Raw genomic sequence first — 22,378 nt, forward strand, 5'->3', positions numbered from 1 at the left:
CTTAACCACTGCGCCACCAGGGAAGCCCAGGACTCTCTTTACTTCTACGACCCACAGCCGTGCACCTATGGACTCAATGCCCACTTCCTGACCGGGTAGGCAGATGAACAAGCACCCAAGTCTGGGGGGCAGGCCCGACCTCATTCACAGAGGACAGACCCCCCGGTTCTGGAGCCCCAAGAGCCCCAGAGCTGCGCACTGCTCTCAGTCCTTCGCAGAAAGTCCGCTAGGCGTTCAACTACCCCAGTGAGGAATCTGAGTGCAATGAACACCCCAAATCCAACACAACTCCCTCCCCCGCTGCCCCTACATGGTCGGGCCTTGGCCTCATTCTCCCTTCCCTCCCCCCGCCCCACACCCAGGGGTCAGCAGGTGTCCACCCAGTGCTTCTCAGACGTGAGTGTGTAACGTGCACAGGCACCTCCCGAGGATCCCGCCACAACGCAGATTCTGCTCAGCGGGCCTGGGGCAGGCGGGCTCCTGCCTTGCTCGCGGGCTCCTGCCTTGCTCTCGAGCTCCAGGGGTGCGGCGGCCGCCTGCCACACCCTGAGCATGAGGTCCTCACGCGTCCCCAGCCACCAGCCCAGTTCACCTCCATCTGCCACCGCACCCTCTGGACCCCCGTCACCTCTCACCTGGACAACCATGGGTGCCTCCCCCTCCCCCCCCCAGAGCCCACCTCTGATCTGTCCTCCACGGGAGCTGGCCAGTGGCCCAGCTCACATGCCTGCTGGGGCTCCCACAGCCTCCGGGACAGGCCCAGACTCCCGCAGGGATGGCTCACGGGGTCCTGTGCCACCTGACCTTGACTCAAGCCTGCCCCAAATGCCAAGGTCCAGACGGACTGGACTGCACTGGGCTCCTGGGACGCTCCCTCCAGCGTCCATGGCCTCGCTCCACCCCTCCCAGGAGGGAGGCTCTGGGGGTCACCCAGCTCTAACCCTGAGGGGGCCAGTAGAGGTCACTTAGCCTCGGCAAGAGCCTCCAGCCTCCGTTTCCTCCTTGGTTCAGGCCTGAGGGCCTGTGGGGTCTCCTCCTCCCTCCCTCCCGGAGGCTGGGGTGGGGGGAGGGGAGAGGGGGAGGGGGCAGGGGGCGGGGCTGCCAGGCAGGGGAGGGAGGCAGACAGAGGAAGGTAGCTGCTCTGCGCTGCTTCGCAATGAGAAAGAAAGGAAACAAGCAGCAGGGCTGTATCTGTCGGTCTGCTCTGGAAACTCATCTGTGCCCACAGCTCAGAGGAGGCTAAGAGGGACGTCCCCCCACCCCTGCACACCACCCCTCGCCTAAATCAACAAGAGGCTGTCAGACGGGCTCGGCCTCCAGGACCCAGTTTAAAAGCCACCATTTCATCATCAAGTGCTTGCCGTGTGCTAAGTGCCATCCGTGGACCTCTCGTCCACCCACCAGCGCTGCAAGGGGTGGGGACTGTCACCATCCCCAAGAGAAGCTTAGAGACTTGCAAGGACCTCCCAGCAGGGCAGCCAGAATCTGAGCCGGGGGCGGGGCGGGGCGGGGGCGGGGCTGGGGGGGGGACCCTCCAGGCTCCAGGCTCCAGGCTCCTCACCACACCTGTTCACCTGCACAGCCGTACCTGCCGCTCACAGAGTGGGGAAGAGCATCAGAGGTGCTCCCTCCCCTGGACCCCACCTCACTGCTCTCTAGATGCTCACCAGCCCAGGCTTCCAGTGGCTCTCGGCAGCCCCCATCTGCCCCTGACCCGACACGTCCAGAGTCGCTGTTTGAGGACCCCTGACCTCACAGATCACACCTTCCCACATGCCGGCTTGCTACGTGGACTTCCTTAAATCCACACTCCTCTGTCCAGTGAGCTCCTCCCGACCCTCAAAGACCCAGCGGAAGCCTTCCTGGATCCTCTAGACGGAGAAAGCTGCCCCAGCCCCCGACTACTACCGCTGTTCCGAACATGAGCTAACTAGCCTAACCCTTCAGCGCTTCTATCTCCCGCACCCATCTGAGCTCCTGGGTGCTCCCAGCTTAGTACCGGCTCTAACCCAGACCCACAGCACCAGCCGATAACACCACCTCCACAACTTCAATACCATCTGCCTCCCGTTTACCCAGGAACCTGGGATGGGGTACTTCTAACATTTATAAATAAATAAATGCGGCAGGCGGTGAACGACAGGGCTTTACATTCGTTATTTCAACTGACACATCAACCGTGAATGTTAAAAAGTGCTTTGCTTATCCTACAGATGTAGGAACTGAGGCTCAAGAGAAGCTCAACAACTTGCCCCAAACGACAGAGCTAGAAAGTGGCAGAAGCAAGGTTGAAACCCAGGTCCCTCCTTCCAAAGCCGGTTGTGGGCACTTTGTTATTCAGTTGGAGGGAGGGGAGCCCAGGCTGCCCCAAGTGTACAGAAGTGTCCCTGTGACCGCCCAGCCAGGAGGACGGCCTGCTCCAGGACACAGTCACACACACAGGTCCTCACCCACCTGAGCGCTGAGCACGGCCCCAGGGGCGCAAGGAGCCAATGCTTTTCAGCTGACATTTAACATCCTCAAGGATAATAGACACAGACAGCCTCAACACCTTGCCCTGGAGCTCTGAACACCGCCCAAAGCTTTTAAAGGGGTCATCGATGTTCAAGGACTATCTTGTGGGGTGATTTGATGGGAGTCTTTGCCGTCCCCTCTCACGTAAATAAAACTCAAGCTGCACGCCACGGCCTGGGCAGACCTGAAGAATCTGGCTTCACCTCCGTCTCTATTGCTCCCTCCCTCACACCTCACAAGCCTGGCTCCAGCCAAGCCCTCCTCCCTGCTGCTCCACAAACACACCAAGCTCCTTGGCCCTAAGGCACCCCAGGGCCTTTGCACTTGCTCCTCGCCCTGCCTGAGATGCTCCAGACTCTCCACAGCTTGCTTCTTTCTGACCAGTCAGGTCACAGAAGGAGTCTCTCCTTTAGAAAGGCCTTCTCTGACCACCCTGGGGACAGTCCCCAGACGGCTTCACATCACTGCTATCACTTCATTTCCTGTTCCCTCCTGAAATCACCCCTTTAACTCACTGGTTGACATGTCTGTCACCCACACACACCTCCCCCCATGGACCAGAGCTCCAAAGGATGGGGCCTTTTCCATCCTGGCCATCCGCACCCTTTGCAATGACTTTGCCGCTGCGACCAAGCCAACAGAGTGGCATTAGTATCACTGTCCCAATTTCACAGACGAGAAAACTGAGGTTCACACAGTTAAGCTCTTTGCCGAAGGTCACAAAGCTAATAAGTCACGGAGTGGATACAGGACCAAGGTGTGTCTCCCAAAATGTCTTCTCTGAGATGCTAACATGTCGAACACAAAACGCTAAGTCAAAGACAATAAGGTTTCTTTCTGGCAAGATGTCTTAGGATTTCTAATATGCTATTGTGTGTTTTAAATCTCCAGGTATGCACTGCTCCCCAAACTTATGTGACCATGGAATTGCTCGTTGGTGGATTATCTTGTAGAAATCTTACAAGATAATTGTTCTAAAGAATGCTTACACATTGTCCTTCCTGAAAATCTAGGCCAAGTGTGTCAAACAAGCAGCTTTCACCTGGGATCCATAGAACCTTTGCTTCAGAGAGCCTGTGGCATTCTCTGTGTTTTGGTATATGTGTATTATTACATGTCATTTCTTCAGAATAGGATCTATAGCTTTCATCAGAATCTCAAAGATCTCCACAACCTCTAAGAAAGGTTAAGAAGCAACTGTTCTACAGAAACAGGTGATTTATGTGACAGCCTCAATATTTCCCTGAGTAAATCCCATTTATGTACTAAAAAAAAAAAAAGAAGAAAAGAAAGAGGTGAAGTTCATTTTTCTCACCCCCTGAATCCGGGTGGGCCTTGAACCTTGTTTGGCCAACAGACTGTGGTGGAGAGACCAGGCCTCCAGAGGCCTTGGAAACGCCCACTGTCTTGGACCCCTGACCCCTGGATAAGAGCACACACCCAGGCAGCCTGCTGGGCGATGAGACACCCATGGCCGGGTCACCCCCATCACCCTGGCTGAGCAGAGGCCAAGCCGCAGAAGTAGAGATCCTGACTGACCGGCCGCTGACCGCAGATACACAAGGGAGCCCAGCCCGAACCACCGCGCCGCAGAGCAGTGAGCTTACAAGTGGTTACTGTTTAAAGGCACTACGCTGGGGATGGTTTGTTATTCAAAATAACTGATAAAGCTCTTACTTACACGTAATGGAATCAGAAAGGGAAGGAAGGCAATTATATTCACAATGATATCCAATGCAGCATTATCCACACGAGCAAGAAAACTGGAAATAATCTAAATATTCAATCATAAGATTATAGCTCAATATATCACAGTGTAGACACCCAACAGAGCTATCGCGTAGCAATGAATAGGGACTATCCTCTATTGTACTTTATTTTCAGGTGGGATAACATCATTGGGAATATGTTTTAAGTCCTTAGCTTTTTTGCCAGCAGGCGGGAGACAAGGGGAGGGAATGATGACACTTTTATTATCTCTTAAGATATTTGGTTTATGAAAAGGAAAATTAAACTATAAATACATGATCATATTGATTATGTAATAAGGCCTTAGCTTTTAAGGATCATACTAAATTATTTACATATGAACTATGGCTGAGATTTTCTTCAAAATAATACGAGGGAAATAAATAAAACAAGATGAGCCATAAGTTAATAATGGTTAATACTTGGTATGGGGGGAGGGAGTTCATTTTATTATTCTTTCTTTTATACATGTTGGAAATGTTCATAATCAAAGTTCATAGAAATTTTTAAAAGATCACTCTAAAGCCTGTAGCGGGACTTCCCTGGTGGAGCAGTGGTTAAGAATCCACCTGCCAATGCAGGGGACACGGGTTTGAGCCCTGGTCCGGGAAGATCCCACATGCCGCGGAGCAACTAAGCCCGTGAGCCACAGGTACTGAGCCTGAGCTCTAGAGCCCGCGAGCCACAACTACTGAGCCCGTGTGCCACAACTACTGAAGCCCACGCGCCTAGAGCCCGTGCTCCACAACAAAAGAAGCCACCGGAATGAGAAGCCCGCGCACCGCAACGAAGAGTAGCCCCCGCTCGCTGCAACTAGAGAAAGCCCGCGCACAGCAACGGAGACTCAATGCAGCCAAAAATAAATAAATAAATAAATAAGTGAGTGAGTTTATTTATTTATTTAATTTTTAAAAAGACTGTAGCAACATAGAATTAGTTTACACTACAAGGCTGTGTGCAGAAAGCAAAAATCAAAAAGCTACCCATACGATGTTTCCAACTCTGCAACTTTAGATACAAAAAAGGAACTAGACGTGGTGGGGTGAGGAGGAGAGGAATGATTTGTCTCTTCAAATTTTGCTTTCATGATGTTACACTGTCTTTACAGAGGACCAAAAATGCCGAGAAAAAAGATGACGTTCTTTCATTTCCTTCAGCTGGGGCTCAGCATGAGTGAGGGGCTGGCTGGTGGGGGACCCCACCCAGAAGCACGTGGGGCTGGGAAGGAGGAAGACTCTGACGGAAGCAGCTGAGGAAGTCCAGACTTGGCGGAGCTAGAGAGGACCCCCTCCCCCGCCCGCAACCGGCCCCAGCAAGAGTGCTGGGTTAGGAGGCTATCAACCAAGATTGGTCCTTCCCAGTTTAAGGGGCCACACCAGCTACCCCTTCCTTTGACCAGTTTTGAGATCACAGATGATATTCAGCTCTCTAAATATTTATCTTAGGCAGAAAAAAAAATTATTTGGGGAAGAGCGTAAATTATAATCAGCTCCCCCATCATGTGTCAGAGACCACCTCCACCAATTCAGCCATCACCTCCTCTGATCCCCTGAACTTCCCAACTGGGTGCTAATGTCCCCATTTTACAGACGAGGAAAAGGAGGCCCATCACCTGCCCCAGGTCAGTCACGCCCTGGGCACTGGGGCTGGGTTCAGGAGCCAGTGGAGGGCCTGGGCCAGCACACCTGTTGGCTTCCTTCCAGGCAGCACCTCCAGTAAGGGCCACATGCGTGTGGGGCAGGAGGTAGACACCCACACGCACGGAGGACCCCCAGCCTTAGATGGATGGCAACCCCTGTACAACCCCTGCCAGGTGAGATGTTACTGACTGAAGGTTTGTGTCCCCCCAAAATTCATGTTAAAGCCCTAACCCCCAATGCGATGGTATCGGGATGGGGGGGCTTTGGGGAGGTACTTAATGTTAGATGAGGTCATGCAGGCAGAGACCCCACAGTGGGGTTACTGCCCTTACAAGATGAAAAGACCAGAGCTCTCTCCCCACCACGTGAGGACACAGAGAGAAGGTGGCCATCTATGAACCAGGAAGTGGACCCTCATTGGGAACCAAACTGGCAGGCACCTTGATCTCGGACTTCCCAGACTCCAGAACTGTGAGAAATAAACGCCTGTGGCTTACGGTGCCCAGCCTATGACATTTGTTACGGCAGCCCAGGCAGACTAAGGGAGAAGGTAAACCATGAGCCCCGGGGCAAGCCTAGAACCCCCAAGAGAAACTGACAAGGGGTCTTTTTCAAGCCTGAGGTTGTACTAGAACAGAAGAGTAAAGCTATGTTCATATATTATTTCCTAGACAATGACAGTTCAACATCTGTACAAGTATAGAATCACCCATAAGCTATATTAAACGGAAAAAAAAGTTAATTGTACGAGAGCATGGATAATGGCCATCACTGTTTCAGAAACAAAAAAGGGGGCTGTGCATGTGTGTGTGGGGGGGTACACAAGGGCTTACACAGACACAACACGTGTCTGAGAGAACAGGCGAGAACGTGGTAACACGGCGGCCTCCAGGGCCTGGGGTGAAGTGTAAGGGAGGCCGACTTTTCACTGCACGCTCTTAGGTGTGGTTTAAATTTTGATCACGTACATTATTCTTTTTTAACAGAAGTTTTTTAGTGCTATTCACAAGTCAGATGTAAACCTGCCCACAAGAAACTATGGTATTTCGTGCAGACAAGTCACTGACCTTCTCCAGCTTGGTTTCTGTTTTCAAGTGCTGTTTTTAATCAGCTGATAAACTGAAATGACCCCTCCTCGCAGCCTCACGTAACAGACCTGATGAGCTGACAACTTGGGCCCAAACAGCAGTCCGACCAGCTAAGCCAGAAGTATTCGCTCCCCAGGACCTCTGAGTTGGGGGCCTTCAAATAGGGACTCTGATGAAGGCCACACAGCTCGACAGTGAGAATGAATGAGACGTGAGCTTCGTGACCCGGCTGCTTGATCATACAGCCCCAGAAAGCTACCGGGGGGGGCTGACAGATGTCAGGCCAGGCCTGCAGTCCACGGTGGCCACAGCAAAGAGAAGGGCCCAGGACAGCCTTCCCTTCCACTGTTTTCCCACCACCACTACCTCTATCTACCTGCCACCAAAGGCCACGCCACTAAGAAGAACCGCTGGCCTCTGAGAATTCGGGAACACCCAAGTCGAGGCACCCGGCAGGCAGGGCAAGGGCACTGAGCAGGGCAGCCACCGGCTTCTCAAGGGCTCCTTGCTCCCCCACTGGTTCCAGAAAGGAACCATGAGGGACCAAAACCCCTCACCAGGCCCCACCGCGCTGAGCCTTCTCCCGGCCTCCAGCCCTGCCCCTTCGCCAGGGGCCCTCAGGACTGGGGCCCTGAGGAGTGCAGGGCCCGGGTGTGAGGCCACCGGCCGTCAGCAGTGACTTCCTCCCCTTCCAGGTGGAACCACTCCCCGCAGGCCTGCTCGGACGTGGGAGAGCCGGCAGCAGAGCCCGCGACCCGCACTAACGCCCCCCTCTGCAGGAGGACCGAGCCCCCAGGCCAAAAGCTCACAGCTGCGAAATCCCGCAGGCTCCCGGGGGAAAGGCACCTAAACATTCCCCGGCGTGCACGGGACAGGGCCAGACGGCAACAGGGCGACGGCGTGCTTACGTAACACAAGACTGTTTCACCCCAAACACTCGGTGTCAAAACCCCACAGTTCCACACGGCAGGGCCGGGAAGACATCGGCTTTCACCCTGGACTCCAGGCAGCCTCTGCCCAAGGCCCCAGACCCCATCCCTCAAGGCAGGGTTACAGAAGCCCTTCCTCCAGGAGGCCCCTGCGTGACCACTGGGCGCAGGGCCCTCAGAATCTGCCTGCGTCCGACCCGCCGTGGGAATGAACCAGCTCGGGTTTGTCTGAGGGGAAAGAGGAAGCCAGGGGCCCAGCCTCAGGCTCTCACTTGTGGAGGTGGCCGTCCCTCCCCCCTGGGAACAGCGCCCTGGCCCCGGAGCCCAGAACCACGGAGGATCCCCACCTCCCCTGGCTGCCCAGCGGCCAATCCCACTGTCTTCAGGGACGTCCCCAGCTTCCCGCGTGGGGTCCACCCGGCCCACACGCAGATCACGTGGTAGGGAACGGGGCACTCCCCGGCCCCAGCACCTGGCTGTGGCCCAGGCTCACCTACGTCCCAGGTGCAGGGAGGCCCCGAAGCCACCAGCCCGGGTCTGCATCCCAGTCCTGCCACCGACGAGCTGTGACCCTGGGCTAGTTATTTAACCTCTCTGTGTCTTCACTCCTGTTAGGAAACAGGGGTACTAAAAGCCCACACCCTGATGGGGTGTAACGCAGATCAAAGGAGGAACACAAGGGTGTAGCACAAGGAACTCGGCACTCAGAATAAAGGTCAGTTGTGAGGACTCACCTTGTATCACATGGGCCTGAGAATGAAGCCACACGAGGGAGGCCAGGGACACAGAGAGACCGGGTCCCGAGGACACCATGAGAGTCCCTGAATCCACCTATACCTGAAGCCAGACCTCTGCATGGAGTTAACACTTACAGGAGCCCCTTTATTACTGAACCCAGTTGGCACTGAGGCTTCTACCGAAACGAAGACACTGCTGCCACTTGTAGAAATCAGTCAGACAATCGCTCTTCTGCTCTGATCTTTAACTTCATCCCAGCAACTCTCCACGTCTGTTGGCTGATTGAGAGAGAGAAGCCTGGAGGACACGGCTGCCCCGGCTGCCCACTGTGTCCTCCAGCAGTGAAGACAGATTTGCAGGCACCTGGCCGGTCCTCAGGTCTCACTCCCAGGGGAGTCCCCATTCCCCCCACCCCAGAACTGTCCATGTCCCAAACGGCTACCCGCCCACTCCCCCGCCCTGCCCAGGGCAGCATTCCAAATCCAAAGAGCTTGCCCTTTCGGCATTCCTGGCAAAGTTGGAGGAAAGACAGGAAAGACCACCAGCCTGGGGGTCCTACCCCCAACTGCCTGGGCCCATGAACCAAAAGAACTCATCCTGGACGAGGCGGGGTCTGCCAACAATGGCTCAGAACGGAACAGAATAGACCCCGGCCTCACATGCGACCTGCGGTTCCCCGGAAGCCAAAGGAGGAGCGTCTGTGGGCTCCAGGGCTCAGGCCCAGCACACCGGGTTGAGTCCCTGTGTGCATGAACCGTCAAGGCCGGACGCTCTGAGCTGCAAATCCTCACCTGCAAGGACCCCTTCTGGCGCCAAGATTTGGGGAAATTCCTCCTCTCAGACGGCGGACCTCCGCATCTCACCAGCAGGGGAGGTTTACTCTCCATCACCCATCGACACAGAGGGCGTGACTACAGGTTGAGGGAGTGAAGAGCAGCCCTCCCCTGCTTCTGTCAGAGATGGCCTCTGGCCTGAACAAGAAAGGAGCAAGTTTGTGTGCTGAGCCCCTCCTGTGCGCACGCACGAGGCTGACTCTTACCAAGGAGGAAATTAAGGCCCAGAGAGGGGTCCAAAACACACCCGGGTCGCCCATCCAGTAAGAGGCTGAGTCAGCCTTCATATCCCACCACTGACCAAGATACACACTGTCCCCGGGACATCACAAGGAATCCAGCACAGCCCTACCTAAGAGGCTTCCGAAACTCAGCTTGCCCATCTTCTTCCCAGATGTGAGGGCTGCTCAAACATAAGCTCCAGGGTCAACAGCTCCATCACCCTTTAATGGCTGACTCTGAATAACAGAGTTACCATTTGCCCACCAAGGGCCAGGCTCTGCGCTAAAAAAGACTCAAGCTGCCTCAGCTCACCCAATCTGCAGAACTATTCTGCTGCAGGTTGGTAGAAAATTCCCATTTCAGGTATAGAAACGAAAGCCTCGGAGAGGTTAGGTGGCTTGGCCCAAAGTCACACAGCCAGAACCCAGCACCCCGACTCCAAGTCCCTGCTCCTGATCTTGAAGCTCTTTCACAAGCACCACCCCCACTTCTGAAGCCGAGGAATGGCTCCAATGAGAATGTTCCCAAGAGCCTTCCAGGTTTTTGGGGTCTTTCCAAGGTGCTTCCAAAACCCTCTACCTTCAGTAGAAAAAGCACCAAGGTTCCCCAAGGTGACCCCAAAGAGGGACACGCATGGCAATTTAAACAGAAGAGTAGGCCATGGGGCCTCATCCACATAGGCTCAGAGGATTTCAAGGAAGGAGCGTGTGAGGCAGGAGTGGCAGGATCCTGGGAATCTGAACGATGCTGTCTGGACAGAGCACGTCGCAAACTGGGCGGCCCGGACTCGGCATCCACAGGACGGATGGCGATGCTGCTGAAAGGTGACTCAGCTGATACCCAGCCTGAGTGGACACCAACGGAGCCAGCACCTAAACTTCCTGACTCCAGGCAAGCCATACATCCAATTGAAATTCAAAATGAAAAATAGAAAAGTTAAAAACTAAAGGGCACCAAGGACGGGTCATTAGAAAAGAGCTCAGACAAAAGGAAAGCCATCCTCTCATCCTCTGCCTCCGCTTACAAAGAAAAAAACTGTTAATGGTCAAGGGTCGGAGCTTTAGATTCGCAGAAAGTGCTGTTCAAATCGCACCCCCAGGAGTGACCAGCTATGAAACCCGGGGAAGGTCCCTCACCCTCTCTGAGCCTGTTTCCGCGTGTGGACTGAGGGCCTTAAAGCACAAGGTCAGGCCCGTGGCTGGAGCTCCAGAATCGGGAGCTACTGTTATTCCCAGGGCTCAGCTGTTCTCGTGACACTGGAAATGATGCCACGACATCCACGGCCTCAAGCCACGGACCCCACGGCCCCCTCCGTGCCAGGGCAGCCACAGCAGCTCCCCCAAGGGAATAAGCACATTCCTCACCAGCAGGGGCACGGAGGCCCAGGGGCTCAGGCAGCGAGGCTCTGAGCAACCGAACCTCCTTAGGCACAGGCCACAGCGTGCTGCGCCCGGGTCAAAGTGCAGGCGGGGGGCTTGGGGGCTGATTCCGCAAGAAGCAGAACTCCTTCCCGACAGGACCCTGGAGCCCCTGCCCAGACCTGCCCACAGGGAGGCGGGAACAGATCTCTGACAGAATGGCCAGAATTCCTTTGCTTTTCAAGGATCCCACAATGAATGTTAGGACTTTTAGAATAAAATCTTAAAGAATATAAGCTTTAGTGTCAGCAAGGCCAGGTTCAAATCCAAGCTGCCCCACCTACTAGCTCTGCAACTTGGGGCTACCTCTGCATCTTCCTTCTGGGCCTCCGTACCATAGGCTGGGGAACAAAGAGGAAACCCCATCCAGAGAGAAACCAAGAGTCCCACAGCACTGAACATTCCTCAGAAAGATGCCCAGGAACCCGGGAGGGCAGGAGACAGCACAACAGCCCCTGGGGACTCACAAATACCCCTCCCCCACATGCCCCCTTCTCTCCTCTCCAAGGGTCCCCCCCATCCCCCGTAGAGAAAGCCACACACAACCTTCACCCCCCTGCTACCACCCTCCCCTCCATGGGACCCAGCCCAATGCACGGCAAGGAAGAGCCTTCCGCAGCCCCAGGCCGCCCCCGGGGTGCTCACTGCTGCACGGGTCCACAGCACCCAAACTCATCCACCAGGAAGGGGGGTGCCTAGCAACCTGCACTGGGACGAGGGCCCCAGGGAGGGGTCTGGAGGTTTCCACACCCCAGCCCTCAACTGTTGGATGGATAAAGGGTGTGAGGCAGAAATGAAAGCAAAACTCCCATAGGGGCCTCCACTCTGCAGCCACCTACCACGCACAGCCCCTCCCAGGAAGCAGTGAGCTGAGAGGCTGGGGGCATGTCCCGGGCACTGGCGCTGGAGGTCTCCCACACCAGAAAAGGATAGGGGAGCCGGGAAGGGAGGCTCTCTGCCTGCCCTGGGCTGGGGGCTCCCACCAGAGATGTGTCAAAGGCCCCAGACCCTGGCCTGGTCGGGTAGGAGGGCGTGGGAGGTGGCCCACAGGGAGGGGGAGTCCTGTCACGTCCGAAGCACCCGCCATGCTCAGCAGCCCTAGAGGTGGGTGTCCTATGCCCACTTTACAGATGGAGGAGCAGAGGCCTGGGGAGGCGGAATGGCTTGTCAGTCATCTACAGTCAATCAGGCAAGTCTTGTGCTCCGAGTTTACAGCCATCTCACCACCCACCACCCCTCTGGGCCCCGTAACTGCACACAGAGGATGCTCAGAAAAGAATGCCTTGATTTTCTTCTGAAACTGGGTATCAGTCCAACGGTACCAAGATGCCACATTCAAGACGGAGATAAAAGCCACCTGGCAGGGTAGAAACAGCAGGGTTCCAAGAGTCAGTGAGCCCCGAGGGTGAATCCAAGCTCTGCCACTCACAGCTGAGTGAGTAGGCAAGTCATCTCGCCTCTCCCCAAGCCTCGGTGTTCTCATCTAGCAAATGGAGATACGCCGCCTTGGAGAGTAGATTCCCGACCTACAATAGTGCCCGGCCCGTGGTAAGTTCTCCCTGTGCTCTGAAATCTGGGATGAGCCACTGATCCAGGAGGGAACAGGAGGGAACTTCAACACAGCCCTTCTGAAGCATGGAGGGCCTCCTGGACAAGCCCCCCGGTTCTGGTTTCATGGCTCAGAGGCTCTAAGACCCGAGCAGGCAGAAGGCTGATGAGGAGCCAACAGGTTTGCAGACTCAACTACAGAATAAGGCACCGCAGGCTGTGCTCCGGCCTCTGCTCCCGGCCCTGGCCTGATAACCAGCGTGCACCTGGCTGGGCCGGTCCCCAGGAACGTCTCCTGTGCAAAAGCTAGCTCCTCCCCAGCCTCAGGACCCACCTCTAAGTAACTTCAGTGCAAACCAGCAGCCAGAGGCGAGACATTTTTAAAAGGGGAAACAGGACTGCCCAAAAGGTAGCAACCGGCAGGCAGGGAAGCTGGGTGGGCAGCCTGGTGCCCCTGCCTTGCCCGCCTCCCGTGTGATGGGGCTCAAACGAGGCAGCAGATGGCGAGTGCCTCACCAGAGTTTCCCAGGGTGGGCTCCGGGGAACACGAGTCCCGCACAGGGACTCCGGGAACAGGCCAGCCTGGGAAGCTCTACATCCCAGATGCCCTCCTGGAAAGCCCCTGTCCCAGAGAAGCCCCACAGTAAAGAAGCTGCTTTAGCCTGTTTAACTCAGCGTCAAACGTGCCTGATGGTTCGGGCGTGAGGCCTAGTAACACTGTTGGGGAAATGACAGTGTCCATTTCCCAGAAGAATCAGCAGGGCACTTGTTAGGAGGAGGCTCCCAGACCCTTTCCCTGGAGAATTTTAAGGGCGAGGGGGTGGACTCAAGGATACGTTTTTCACTGGTGCCCCCAGTGCTTCTTTTGTTGGGCGAGTTCAGCAAACACTGGCCTGGAGGAAGGTAAATGAGTGTAAAAGAGAGCAAGCATCCTTCCCCCCACTCCCTGGGCACCTGAGGCCTAACCTGAGCTTTAGGAAGGGTCAGCTGGCCTAGGGCCTACCAGGGCCATAGGGTCCCCCACCCATCCCCGCCCCAGGCCCCCAAAGCCCAGAACTGCTCATTCCTGAACACAAAGGCTGGACTGAACAAGGCCAGAGGGGAGCATCTGTCCTCCTGTCTGGCCCCCAGAGCACAGCTGCAGCCTCACGTGGAGGAAGGTTCCAGGGCCACCCCCCTGGTCCCCTTTCACACTGTCAGGGAACAACGCTACTGCAGGACACCCTGCTGCCTCCTTTGACCACCGCCTGTCTAATGTGGAAACCGGCCTGCTCTTCCCTAGACGGCTGCCCTCAGTCCTCAGGGAACCCAGGGCCACAGCAGAGGCAGGCCAGGGCATGTGACCTCCGGGCAGCAGACCCCACCCGTCCTGAAGCTCTTTAGCTCCTAGAGAAACAGGCACTCGCCCCTCATTAAACGTCACCTCCTCAGACAGGCCTTCTCTGACCACATAGTGCTGAAGTGGCTGCAGCTGCTCCTGTCGTGGCTTTCCCATCTGCAGGCTTCCTGGCTCTAGTTCCACCTTGCAGCGTTTTAAATGTATCTGTGTGCTGGTTTCCCTTCATCTCCTTACCAGGCGCAGGGGGGCAGGGACCAGCACAAGGCAAGCCAGGGTGGATGCTCGGGCCTTGCTGAGGGAATGAAGGAATGAAGCCGACGGTCTCCTCCCCGACCTGGGACCTACCACCTTCACCCTGGGTCTTCCTTCCTGGCCCAGAGCACTCCGGAGTCACAAGTAGCTTTGGCTGAGTCACAGGGACACAGAAAAGGCTTCCAAAACCCGCCAGTCAGTTCCTTCATCCACTAACACATGCTCTCTTGAGCCCCTACTGTGAGCCCTGGTACAAGCACTGGGGCTTCAGCAGGGAGCAGAACTGTCAAAGTCTCGACTTTTATGGAACCAACTTTCCAAAGGAGAGACAGACAATGAGCAGAGAGAAAGAACAAGGGCAGCCAGGGGGCACTAAGGGTTTAGGATCCTGAGCAAAAGGAAAGAAAAAAAAGGCATCTCCCGGAAGCTATCTTTGGGAGGGACTTTGGCCTGTGTGCCCTGCTTCTCCCTCTGGGGCAGCTGGCGGCTTAGCAGAGTCTACCCAGCGGGCTCTGACGGCAGGGCTGCTGGGAACACCAAGGGCAGTTAACAGGGTGGGCGCCCCGCACCCACGGGCCTGGGAGGGAAGGGGGCAGGAGTCCGGGGATCCTTCACGGAATGATTCCCAAATCTGCACAGCCAGTGACAGACCCACCCCCCTGAGCCCTAAAAATGGGGCACCCCCAGGAGCTGTCAGCCCGACAGGCTGAGACAATCCTGCCCATGAGGCCCAGCTGGGGAGGCACAGGCCACAAGGGCAGCTGCTTTCTGAGGGCAGCTGGGAGCAGGCAAGACAAAGCAGCAGGCGGAATTCAAACAGCCCAATGGGAACGGCCTCATTCACAGCTCCAGAGGAAGCGCTGTTTGAAAAGAGGCTTCAGCAGGCATCGGGGAGGGCGCGCTGGTCTTGGAGTGGGGCGAGTGCCCCCTCCCCTGACCCCTACCACGTCCCGCTGTGTCGCCTTGGACAAGCCACCGCACCCTGCCTGGGCTTCCCTGGGGAGCGCGGCACTCTCCCCTAAGCAGGCCACACACCCAGGCCGGGTCCCCGAGGGCCAGCGGAGGGGGAAAGGTCAGGATGGGCCCCATTCATGCACCAAGAGGGAAGGGGTTTAAGACTCTGGCTTTGCCAGGGAGGGAGTAGGTGCTCAGTTCCTGAATGATGATTTGCTTTCTAAATGAATCTTACTTTCTATAAAGGAGGTACCAGAACATTCCCTCAAAAAGCTAGCTTACCAGCTGAATTCAAAATACAAGTAGGAACAGAAACCCTATTTACATCCAACTGTTCAGGAACTGCACTCATGCGGCACTTCACTAAGCATTTACTGAATGCCCCAAACCTGCTAAATCACGAGGGAGAAATAACCCGTGGAGGCAGGAGGGCCCAGCGGTTAGGATGGGAGGCCCCGGCCTGATGCACAAGTGGGCCCAGCTCTGCCCCACGCCTGCCCAAGCACAGCCAGCGCCGCCTACGTGAACTCAATCTCACCGTCATAAGAGAAATGCAAACCAAAAGTGCCATTTCTCACCCATGTGTGTGGCCAAGATCAGAAATATCTGTCCACGAGCTGTGCTGGGGAGGGTGTGCGTGACAGGCCCTCCCACGCGCTGTCATCTGTGAGCAGTGCCCCGTCCTGGGAGTGGTTTCAGAACTGCCACGAAAAAGTAAAATGCCTACGCCCTTTGACCCAGGGCTCACTCACCTAGCAATGAGCACTCCGGCAATGGGGCAGAGCACTCCCTGCCCCACCGTCTACACCGGCAGAAGCCAACCACAGGGCAAGAAATACGGTCCACTGGTCTAAGATCTGGACCCCAGAGCCGTTAAAGAAACGGGGCAAGTGATACAGAACTGTCTCCAAAGAAGCAGTGATGTTCAATTTCTCTAAGACACGGTGTTCCATGAAAGGAGCCGAGGGCAAAGCGATATGGGCGGAAGAGACCCACACACACACACACGCACCGTGTGTGTTTTGCACAAAACACCTCGAGAGAGGGGGGAGGGGCAATATAGGAGTAGGGGATTTTTTTAAAAAAAGGTTATTATGGGATTATATAAAATCATATGTGTGAAACTTGTGAAAGTTGTAAAGCACTACAGAATTTCAAGAATCTTTCATTCAATTAAAAAAAAAAAGTTAAAAAGGAAAAAAAAAAAAAACACCTCCAGAGAAAGAGACTGCCAACAGCACATGTCCCTGAGTGACCGGAACTCAAGAACAAGAAGGAAACGGACTGACTTTTCATTGTGTATCTTGAGTCCTTTTCATTGTGTATTTTGAATCCTCTGGGTTTTATTTTAACATATGCATGTATTTAATATTCAAAAAGATAAAACAATACATGTTAGTGAATAACAGCATCACGATTGCTCATGGAGACTCTTGGCATTTTCAGGAAACCCAGCACAAACTCCTCTTGAATCTCAGAACTTAAAAAAATGAAAGTATCATGTGGCATGAACGTAATTTTCTCAGGCTCCCCATCCATAAAATAGGTGAGGACGGCAGCCCCGCCCCACAAGAGGCTGTAAGAGTCCCACAGGCCGGGTGTGAAGCGAGATGCTGGGAGGCACCGGGCAGGGTAGCCCCCCGCTCCTTAGCCGTGCCCGCCGGCCCCCCACACACCTCACACCCAGGCAGGATGAGCAGTTAGCAATCCCTCCCGGACTCCAGGGTCACTCAAAAACTGCCCAGGCCGGGGACACTCGATCTGCAAATGCCAAAGATCTGGGAATAAAAAGGCATCCGTGGGCGGAAGCGCACTCACCCACTCACCAAGGACCGCAACCGCCGCTCACAGGATTCCAGGCACAGTACGCATCCGCACGCTGACAGTTTTAAGGCTCATAACCCTGAGCTAATACTGTCATCATCCTCTCTTTAAAGATGAGGACACTGAGGCACATGCCCAGGGTCACATGGGTGGCCTGTTGTAGACCCAGGCCTGGGACCCAGGCAGGCTCATCAACAGACAGCAGCGCCCAGGTGGCCGTCTTCTCCTGTGGGAAGCCCAGTTTGCTCCCTCGGAGGCTGTTGGAAAGTGTTTACTTGCAAGGCTCGGTATGGACAGTCCTGGTGCACAGCTGCAAAGAAATCCTAAATCAGCAGCTCTTCCCACCTCCACGCCCCCAAAATGGTGCCAGATCCAGACACTAAGACAAACAGAAAAATACCCACTCACAGACCAGCACCACTTAATCTAGGAAAAGATTCTCCTTCCTCCCCATTATGAATCTCCCAAAAGAATCCCAGCACAGAATAATGCTGAACCATCCCAGCAAAAACGAACCTTCTGGATTCCTTCATTTAAAAAAAGGAATGGGGACTTCCCTGGCAGTCCAATGGTTAAGACTCCACGCTTCCACTGCAGGGGGTGCGGGTTCGATCCCTGGTCGGGGAACTAAGATCCCACATGCCGCGCAGCAAAAAAGTAAAAAATAAAAAAATTTAAAAATAAAAATAAAGACAGGAATGTAGGCCCTGAGGGGCCCTGAGGGGAAGGGACGGCCTGGGGGTACCCTGGAGGCCAGGTTACTGTTAACACCAAACTCCCAGCTCCCTCCTTCTGGAGCCTCCAAGAGCCCAGGCCTAAGCTGGGCAAAGAACTTCTTAATAAACAAGGCAGCCACATCCTCAGGTGTAGAGACCTGGGGTATGGGCTCAGGGAAGCCCTCCACTCTGAATGCAAGTCCCTCGTATGCCCCAAGCCTCAGTTTCCCCATTCTGCCACCCTGAGCTACAGGGAGGATGATGGGAGATGAGGTTCCAGCATTAAAAAGTCAGGTAACACGACAGTAAAGACAGACAGAGGTTCACCCACGTTCTACACCAAAATGCTTCGTGATGTCCTGTGCCTTTCCACCACCTCCTGCAACACAAGTTCAGCCGCAGGAAAGAGGAGTGGGGGGGTGAGGCGTTGGAGGGTTGACACAGAAAACACGGACAAAGGGAACCAGGTCAGCCAGGCTTTCCACACAGGGCACTGTGGAGAACTAAGAAAATTAAAAATTAAAAAATCACCCAACATGCACTTCCCTGGTGGCGCAGTGGTTAAGAATCTGCCTGCCAATTCAGGGGACACGGGTTCGAGCCCTGGTCCAGGAGGATCCCGTACACCGCAGAGCAACTAAGCCCGTGCGCCACAACTGCTGAGCTCGCGTGCCACAACTACTGAAGCCCGCGGGCCTAGAGCCCCTGCTCCACAACAAGAGAAAGCCGCCACAATGAGAAGCCCGTGCACAGCAACCAAGAGTAGCCCCCGCTCACCGCAACTAGAGAAAGCCCGCGCACAGCAGTGAAGGCCCAACACAGCCAAAAAAAAAAAATTACAAGACATTTCCAACTAACAGCTTTCCTTCTCTACTCCCCGCCTGAAGTTCCTTCTGAACTTCTCAAAAAGGCACAAAGGGAGGTGTGAGGGAGCTGCGAGGGTGCTCCAGTGTGAGGGGAAGGGGAAGGCAGGTAGGAGGGTAAGAGAACACCAGAGCCGTTCCCGTGGAGAAGGGAAGACATGCAGGAGAGGGGCGGGAACAAACAGTGCCACGAAAAACAAGCTGAGTCAAGGCCCATCTGTTGAGGAGCCAGAAGGCCCATCCCATCGAGGTGCACCAGGGTCCGAAGGGTTGGCCCTCACGCCTGCTAAGGTGTCCCAGCGGGACCTGCTCCAACGGCCCACGGACGCCTGCAGCGGGTGATGCCCCTCAGAGAGCAGACATTACACCTGCTGAGGCCACAGCTCAGCCTTGCAAGGAAGTGTCTCCAAGACAAAACGGCAGCAGCTGGACCCCCGTGAAGATAATGAGGGGGTCCGCCCAACTGTCGGAGATGCCCAAGGAGAATGGACTTGCTTTCCGTATGGGTCTCAAGGTGCCCAGGTTGGACCCATTCTAGAAATTGAACAAAAGGAACAAAAGTATGGAGGCTGCTCCGTCTCATGTCATATCCCCGTCTGTAAAACAAAGGGGCTGGGGGGACTTCCCTGGCGGTCCAGTGGTTAAGACTCGGCGCTTCCATTGCAGGGGGCATGGGTTTGATCCCTGATTGGGGAACTAAGATCCCGCAAGCCGGGCGGTGCGGCCAAGAAAAACAGGGGCATGGGAGCGGTGGGGGTCAGGGCGGGGGGGGGGGGGCTGGTGAGATGATCTCCCACATCCCTTCCTGCTCTAAGGTTTTTACAAGGCCTGACTGACGTTCGACTAAACAAACAACTCACCCCGATCCACTCAGGTCATCCTCTCTGCCACTGACACTGCCCCAAACATTCGGAGCAGAGCCTCAAGCCATTTTCAAACATCTCTGGACTTCTTAACTATGGAACTCACAGACAATTCATCACCCATCCAAATGGGAGCGCTGCACCCACGGATTGTGAAAGTCAAAAACATGACAATGTCCATCTACACCCCCTTCTCGGCCACTGAAACTTGCACCAGCATTCACATCAAACTCGAGAGCAGCAAAGGACTCTGGCCACTCTCGAGGGTGGGAGTGTTTTGCACCCAGTACAGAAATGCGGCCACCAGGGGGCGCTGCCCTGAAAGTAATACAGGAGAGAAGAAACAGAAAAATTCTTTTTGGTGTTTTCTTTTCCTTCCTAAGCTTAAGTGACAAAATATCTAAAGCACCCCTGATGAAAACACAAAGTGGGTTTCCTGAGGTTCTAGAATGACCCAGATGTTTCCCTTCCTCTCTTTGAAGCCCATTTGGCCAGAAGAACGCAACTAGACTCTGAACACAATAACCCCTTCAGAGAAATCAACACTCTGTGCTGGATTTCCCCCAGAATGGTTGACATCACAGCTTGCCCTGAAGCCCCCTCTTTAAAGACAGGAGGGTCCACGGGGAGGGAAAGCCAATCGGCAAGCCCAGCCTGAGGACCCAGCCACAAGTCTCGGCTGGAACTGTTTTGCGAGAGCCTCCTAATTACCAAGCAAAACATACCAACCAGATGACAAGCCTCATGCTTTAGCTGCAGACACAGGATGACACAAATACAGAGGGACCTCAGGAAAAAGGGTGCAAGGTATCAGTGGGGATTTCCCAAGTCTTAAATGACTGCAGGGGGAGCTCGGGCACCTACCATAACAGCAGCACCAGACTTCGAGACCACGTCAAAGGGGCTTCTCCACATTTCTTCAGTGTCTAGGGCACATTTTCCACAAGTGTGCATATCTGCGGTGCAATGTTCAAGTGCCCCTTTTTAACGCTGCAAAAGTCTTCAGACCCACTTTCAAAGCTCTGGCTGCAAGTTCCTCCTGGTTTCCTTGTGAATTCCCCGGCCACTCGGCATGCCCTACTGACCACGAAAAGCTTGCTTTCTCCTGGCGAAGCCAGCATGAGAGAAGGCAGCCAACTCCATCCCCAGACCAAGGGATGCAGAGCCAGGAGCTGTTTTATACAAGGTGCGCCCCTCTGGCTGTGGGGAGAAGAGCTCCTGGCGGGCTGGAACAAGGCAAAGGAGCAACAGGCCCGGGGGACAGGCATGAGGGGCACAGAGGTACTGCCAGGCCAGCCTGCGCAGGCCAGCTCAGACTGGCCACTTGCTCCGCGCACCAGGAGATAAGGAAACCCAATTGTTCAATTCATCATTATGTTTGGTGACCCAACAGGGACAAAAATGCAAGTGGGACCCATTTTCGAGAATCAAATCTACCAAGTGGAGACACTGCATAACAAAAGGGTTTTCCACCTAGAGTTTGCAAAAGGCGTGAGGAGCTTGATTCTCTCAGGCTTTCACTGAGAACAGGATTTAACTAACAGCTTCTCAGAGGCAAAGCCACCGTGGTGGAACAAGGTGAGGCATACCTGACCCAAGACTGGAGGCATCTGTAATGGACTAAGAATGTGATCTTAGTAAAACACCCGGAGTCTCCCCCACTGTGACCAGCATGGGGAGGTGGGGCGGGGGGGTGGAGCCCAGAGGGACTAAAGCCATTCTACACCGCAAGCATCTACCCAGCACCTCCTCTGCACCAGCCACTCCGTAGCTGTGGGACCCCGGGCCGGGTACCTCATTTCTCTGCGGATGGATTCCCCTTCTTAGACACGTGGCCCTGAATCACCAACCCAGCCAATTCCCAAGGCTGGTGCGAGGCTCTAATGAGACAGCAAATCACATACATGCCAAGTATTGCTACTCGCTTCAAAGAGGCTTAATCCAGTGACATGCAATGACAGCTTCTTGCAAAGAGAGCTGCACCGGCGGGGCACATAGTAGGTGGTCCGCAAACATACAAACATTGGTGCCCTTCTCCATGAAGGGAAGCGGACGAGAGAAGAAAAACACTCCAGTTCAAAAGTAACCTCCAGCCACAGGCAGACAGCGTGGATACCCCGATTTCCCAGGTCCCTCTGCCACCTTTAGCAGCGTTCCCACCGTGCCCTGGGGAGCCAGGGGTCTCCCCACCCGGGGTCCCAGTGCACCTGAGAGCCCCGGTCCGTGCCACACCGCCCATACTGGCCACTGCTTCTCTCGAACACAGCCGGCGGCCACCACCACCACCTGGCTACTCGGACTCAGTGTCCCCGCGCACCGCTCCTTTCCGTTTCGCTCTAACCTCCCAAAACAGCCGCTGAGGCTAAACTGGGCTCAGGCCGGGGGTCCCCGGACGCCGGAGCCCCGTCCCTCCATACCTGCACAGCTCGGCGAAGGCCTGGAAATTCAGCTTCTTGATTTTCTTCTCGCTCAGCCAGTAGCCAACTCTCTTCCCTTTCAGAAAGGTCTGCATCTTCCTTTTCGGGCGGGGAGCTGGGGTCCGGAGGAAATCGCCCACAGGCCGAGTCTGGCGGCCCGGCGCGCGCCGCGAGCTTGCGGGCACCTCCTCCCGGCGGCGGGGACGCGGAACGGGGCTCCGGGCGCGCAGTCCTGCCGGGAGGGGCGGGCCGGGGCGGGGCGGGCGCCCAGGCGGAGGGAGCGGCGCTCAGCGCAGCATTCCACTGGCTGCCGCCGCGTCGGGGCCGCCTGCGCCGCCGCCGCCCACGCCCCCGCCGCCCGCCGGGCTCCCGGCGCGCAAGTTCGCGAGCGCCAGGCCGGGCCGGGAAGGAGAGGAGGGAGGCCCTCCCTCGCCGGCGCCGCCCAGCCCACCGCCCTCCCGGCGCTCGGGA

General features: G+C 55.5%; 1 protein-coding gene across 3 annotated transcripts in view; it reads right to left on the reverse strand.

Moving 5' to 3' along the window:
* The window catches only part of ITPK1 (inositol-tetrakisphosphate 1-kinase), a 212,833-nt gene that overhangs the window by 139,241 nt on the left and 51,214 nt on the right, over nucleotides 1–22,378 (reverse strand). The window contains exon 2 of one of the 3 annotated variants that reach the window (XM_059914863.1): nucleotides 21,908–22,139. The exons of the other annotated variants lie outside the window; for them this stretch is intronic. Coding sequence (XP_059770846.1) covers nucleotides 21,908–22,002 — 95 coding nt within the window. The 5' untranslated portion in view covers nucleotides 22,003–22,139. The remainder of the gene's footprint in view (nucleotides 1–21,907; nucleotides 22,140–22,378) is intronic. 3 annotated transcript variants of the gene reach the window in all.

The sequence above is a fragment of the Balaenoptera ricei genome, chromosome 2, assembly GCF_028023285.1.
Source record: "Balaenoptera ricei isolate mBalRic1 chromosome 2, mBalRic1.hap2, whole genome shotgun sequence".
NCBI lineage: Eukaryota > Metazoa > Chordata > Mammalia > Artiodactyla > Balaenopteridae > Balaenoptera > Balaenoptera ricei.